The sequence below is a fragment of the Orcinus orca genome, chromosome 16, assembly GCF_937001465.1.
Source record: "Orcinus orca chromosome 16, mOrcOrc1.1, whole genome shotgun sequence".
NCBI classification, from domain to species: Eukaryota; Metazoa; Chordata; class Mammalia; order Artiodactyla; family Delphinidae; genus Orcinus; species Orcinus orca.
The window spans coordinates 51,525,885-51,530,741 of record NC_064574.1 but is presented as its reverse complement, the minus strand read 5'-3'; the positions used below and the strand labels follow the sequence as shown (position 1 = coordinate 51,530,741).

Below are 4,857 nucleotides of genomic sequence, written 5' to 3'. Positions count from 1 at the left end.
ACGCGCCGCCGGCTGCCCACCCGCGGCGCCCGCGGGTCTCTGGGGCAGCGGGCTCCGGGCATGCGCGCTGACGCCCCGAGGCGAGGCGGCAGGAGCATGCGCCGGCTCAGCACGGGTCCCGATGAGAGGCGAGGGGCGCGCGCGAGTGGGCGGGTGGCTGTCAGGCCCAGCTGTGGGCAAGGCTGGGGTATCGGGGGTCGGCAGGGGTGCCCGCCGGAGTCGCTGCCGGGTTACGCGTAGACCTGGGAACGCGCGCCCGCGTGGGCACGACGTCCGGTCCCGAGCGGGCGAAGGAGTGCATGGGGGGACCTCCGGGTGGGACCTGGGTGGAGGAGTCCTGAGGCCGAGGCCGAGATAGACAGCCAGACGGAGACAAGAGACAGGGACACAAGGGGGCAAAAAAGAGGCTGAACACAGCGGGGGGCAGGGACACGGACGCCCAGCCGGCAGAGACAGGACAGGCAGAGGTGACCTACGGGACAGACGGGAACCAGAGGCCGCCGTCCTCGTTGGGGGAGGAGTCATAGCGCCCTCTGCGTGTCCTGACAGGGGGCGGGGGAGCCAGTGTCACCGAGCTCCATGGGGGTCCACAGGCGTCTGTGGTAGCCACAGTGCCTCTTGGGGAGTCAGGGCGCTCTCTGGCGGATCACAGAGTCCGGGGGCGGGTGGAGTCTCAGCGGCCCTTGGGGTATTCGCAGATCTCTATGCGTCCTGGCATCAGAAGGGGGTTCATAACTATTTGAGGGGGGTGTCAGTGCCTTTCAGGAAGGTGGGAACGCTGAGGGACCACGACATCACGGGGGGCTGTGTCACAGAGGCCCTTGAGGTGTTCGCAGAACCTCTAAGTATTCGGCCCCACAGGGGGTTCACAGCCCTCTGGGGGTATCGTGGTGTCCCTTTGAGAAGGCAGATAGCTTGAGGGTGGGGGGGGCAAGGGGTCCTTTGGATGACAGGTGCTCCAGGGGGCCTCAAAGCAGCTCTCTGGGGCTATCACATCCCTCTGTTGGGGCGGGGGTGTCCCTGCGTCCGTCACACCCCTCCTGGGCAGGAGCTCGAGGCACCGAAGGAGGCGCAGGGCAGTGTCGGGGCAGGGGGCCCAGATGGCGACGCGCGCGACGCGAGCAAAGACTTCTCGTGAGGCGGATGCACTGGATGAACGTGTGCCTTGATGTGTGAGAAGCGCCCCGCCCGGTCCCCGCCCGGTCCCCGCCCGGCCCCCGCCCGGCCCGCGGGCTCAGGCCGCCCCGCAGCGCCCCCGCCGCTCGCGCCTCTGCAGCCTCCGAAGGCGCCTCGTCCACGCATCCCGCCAAGGCAACACGAGGCTCCCGCGGGCGGCGCTGAGCCCGGGCCCCCGGCCCTCGGGACCCCCGGCCGCGGCCCCCGGTCCGCCCCCCAGCAGCAGGTAGCGGCGGTCCGGTAGTAGGCGCGGGCAGCCGCAGGCGGCGTCCCGCGCAGGCACCCACAGCGCGCTGCTCCCGCGCCGCGCGCGCTCCTCGCCGCTCCGGAACACGGCAAGCACGGCCACCGGGAAGCGCGTCCAGGAGCCGCGCGCCTCGCCGCGCGCGCGCACCGCCACCTGCACCGCTGCGGGGGAGGCGAGAGGGGGCGGGGTCAGGCGGGGCGGGGCCCGGAGGGGGCGGGCCGCGCAGAGGAGGACACGGCGCCCGCGGGGGTGGGAGGCGGGGTGGAGGAGGAACACAAAGAGGACACGCCGCAGCGGGAGCACCAAGAGGCCACGGGGGCTGACAGGGCGGGGCCGGCGACAGCGTAGGACCTGAGGGCCAGGGGATGGCCTTGGGGTCCAGCGAGGGTCAGGGTATACGGAGAGAAAGTAGGGCAAGGTGAGGAGGACGGGGGCAGGAGGCCTGAGGGTGGCCTACCGTAGTCCTTCCTGCAGAACTTCTTCAAGCTGATGCGGTAGCTGCCACGGGCAGGTTTGCAGTGCAAGTTGCAGTCTGGGAGGAGGGCGCAGGAGGAGGTTGGCACCGATCTGCACCTCCTTCTCCCACCCTCTCCTCCTCCCCTCCTGAAATCCGTAGCCCCCTCCAGCCAAGGACATGCCCCCTCTGGAACCTCCACTCACCCTGGGGCTCCACAGGGCTGCTCTCCTCAGTGGGTCCAGGGACAGGGGTCTCTGTGGAGAGGATGAGATAAAGGCCTTCCTTTGAAGGGAGCCAAGGGAATCTGCAGGGCTCAGGGGACAGTTGAGGGGGGCAGGGGGATCTGCGGGGCCCAGGTAGGCAGCAGCAGGGAGCTGGGTTGACCTTGGCTGAGGTGGTCTAAGCAGGGCAGCATCACTCACTAACGCAGGGTGCCACTGGAGAGCGGCTCTGCTGGAAGCCAGGGGCACAGCGGTTGCAGGTGAGGCCAGTGACGCCATCCTTGCAGGGACACTGGCCTGTGGTCTGGTTGCAGGTTTTGCCAGCAGCACCAACAGGGTGACAGTCACAGGCTGAGGATAGAAGTGGGATGGTCAGAAGCCCATCTAGGGATGTGGGAAACCAGAAGGTGAGGGTGTGCAGGTAGCTGGCAGCAGGCTCACCCCTACAAGCGCGGCGGTCACTCAGGGCACGGCCTGGGTCTCGATAGAAGCCCTCCTGGCAGTAGTGGCAGTGCCGGCCGGCAGTATTATGCCGGCAGTTGAGGCAGACACCTCCACTGCGGCGGCCAGACAGTCGGTACAGCTCCATGTTGAAGCGGCAGCGGCGGGCATGGCCATTGCAGGAGCAAGCTGCAGGGAGGGATGAGTCAGGGACAGGCTGGCCTGGTCTCAGATCCCCAGGCCACCCTCCAAGGCCTCACCAAGGCAGGCGTGGGCTTCCCGGGCTGTGGCCCGCTGCCATGGCCTGTCGCAGTAGAAGGGCTTGCAGCGGCCGCAGTCGGGGCCCTCGGTGCCATGCCGGCAGTCGCAGATCAAATGGCCCTGGGTGTCCAGCAGGCACCTGGAGGCATGCCCATTGCACTTGCAGCGCCCGCCCACCTGGAGCTCAGTGGCTGAGTAAGAGTAAGGGACCATGGCCGTGGCGTCCCTCGTGTCCCCCAGCATGGTAGGCCTTGTGAGCACTACTTGAATGTCTGTGGCGGTCACCCAGTCTTGGAGCACCGGGCTGCTGTCCAGATCCAGGCCTGGCGGGCTGCCGTCCTGCACGCTGAAGGCCAGAAGGCCACCCCCATCAGGCTGGGCCTGGGGCTCAGGGAAGCACAGGGCTTCGGGCCCCAGGCCAACTGGGCCATCTGCAGGGGCAGGCACGCGGCCATAGTCCAGGCCACAGCGGGAGGAGAAGAAGCCCAGTGGGGTCCAGCTTCGGCCATGGTCCTGCGACTTGAGCAGGGCCACCGAAGTGGGGGGTGCAGAGCAGAAGCGCAGGCTCACGAACACCAGCTCAAAAGCCTTGCCGAGGGGCACTGTGAGGGTCACGTTGAGGGGCACCTGCGTCAGCGAGTCCGAACGCCAGCACACCGGGCTTGTGGTGCCCCCTGCGGAGGTCAGGAGGGTGGCAGGGTGTGCCCGCCGCGGGTCCGAAGCGTCGCAGGCCCGCGTGGCCGGCCGCCCGCACGTGCTGGACGCCAGCACCTCGCGGCCCAAGGCCGCGTTCACCAGGCCGGGCACGCAACCGCGGGGCGCGCCCCCCTCGTCATGGCAGGGGTCGGCGGGCCCCAGCGGCCCCGGGCTCAGCGCGGCCGAGATTGTGCCCGCGGCCAGCAGCAGCCCCCAGGGCCAGCCGGGCATGGCCGGAGCCGCCGTGGGTCAGCCAGCCGGCCGGGGGCCCACGCCGCTGCCCTCGGGAGAGAGAGCCCGATCCGAGGCTCTGCCCGCTGGCCCGCGGTGCCGAGCAACCAGAGCCCCGGGCCGCTCCAGTCAGGGCCCAGAGGTGGGCGCAGCCGCCGTTACGCCCCGGGCCGAGCGGAGCAGCGGGGATGTCGGCGCGTCCTCCCGCTGGGCCTGGAGCGTTGACAGGCGTCGCCCCCGCTCTCGGCGCCTCCGCCCGCAGAGGCCCCACCCGCCGCCCGCCGCTCGCACTCACCCACCGAGGGCCGGGTGGAGCAGGTCTCCCGGCCTCCCGGGACTGGCCGAGGGCGGGCGGGGCCTGGGGCGCCCCGGCCGCCGCCTCCTCCCGGCTGCAGCGAGGGCGGGCAAGCTGTGCCAGTAGAGGGTGGGGGGCGCAGCAGGCGCAAGCCTGGGCGCAGCCGGGGGCGGGGCTGCTCGGGCCGGGAAGGAGGGAGGGAGGGGAGGGGAGGGGGCCGGGGAGGGGGCCTCGTCGGCAGAGCCGGAATCAGAAGCAGATTCAGACACTGGCTGGGCCAGCGGGGGAGGGGGCTGGGAGGCCCTGGAGCCGGGGGAGGGGCCGGGGAGCCAGGAATGTGCTGGCGGGAGGGCTCTGGAGGGGGTGGTTCAGCCACGCAGCCCGTGGGGGACCACCCAGCCGGCCCCCGGCCTGCCTCCAGGCTTTGACTGCTCCTGGGGTTGTGCCACGTGCCGGGTGGGGGTCTGGCTGCCTCCTCCCTCAGGCCCATCAGGCAGGCTGGGCCCTGGATCTGAAGGTGGGACCCTCATGCTCCCATTGGTCCCTACAGGGCACACTCAGCACAGAGGGAGCCAAGCTGGGCTGGTGGTTGTGGGGTGTCCCCAGGGCAGCAGTCTGCTGTAGTAAAAAGAACCCAGGATTGGGGCCAGGTCTGATTTTGAATCCAAGCTGCTTCAGTTTCTAGTTGTGTGGTTTCAGTTCCTCAACCTGCCCAAGCTTCAGTTTCCTCATCAGCCAGATGCCTATTATTCAACTTTGCCAAGCTGTTGGGATTTCATGAGCCACATAGGTATTGGATGTAGCCAGGGAGCTCAACAGACTGGAGTCTCTC

The 4,857-nt window shown here is 69.5% G+C and overlaps 1 protein-coding gene across 1 annotated transcript; it reads right to left on the bottom strand.

Annotated features, from left to right (window-relative positions):
- Nucleotides 1–1,146: 1,146 nt before the first annotated feature.
- On the bottom strand, nt 1,147–4,214 carry NTN3 (netrin 3). Its single transcript, XM_004270288.3, has 6 exons — nt 2,803–4,214; nt 2,543–2,731; nt 2,303–2,452; nt 2,084–2,134; nt 1,881–1,955; nt 1,147–1,584 (listed from the first exon to the last, which is right to left on the bottom strand). The coding sequence occupies exons 1-6, from the start codon at nt 3,728–3,730 to the stop codon at nt 1,235–1,237; spliced, it is 1,743 nt and encodes a 580-aa protein (XP_004270336.1). The 5' UTR covers nt 3,731–4,214; the 3' UTR covers nt 1,147–1,234.
- Nucleotides 4,215–4,857: the final 643 nt, after the last annotated feature.

Coding starts and splice junctions, on each gene's coding strand:
- NTN3 (XM_004270288.3), bottom strand. CDS start 3,730: ATGCCCGGCTGGCCCTGGGGGCTGCTGCTGGCCGCGGGCACAATCTCG. Junction 2,135..2,302: donor TCCAGTGGCACCCTGCGTTA/GTGAGTGATGCT, acceptor TCCTCTCCACAG/AGACCCCTGTCCCTGGACCC. Junction 1,585..1,880: donor GTTCTGCAGGAAGGACTACG/GTAGGCCACCCT, acceptor CCTCCCCCGCAG/CGGTGCAGGTGGCGGTGCGC.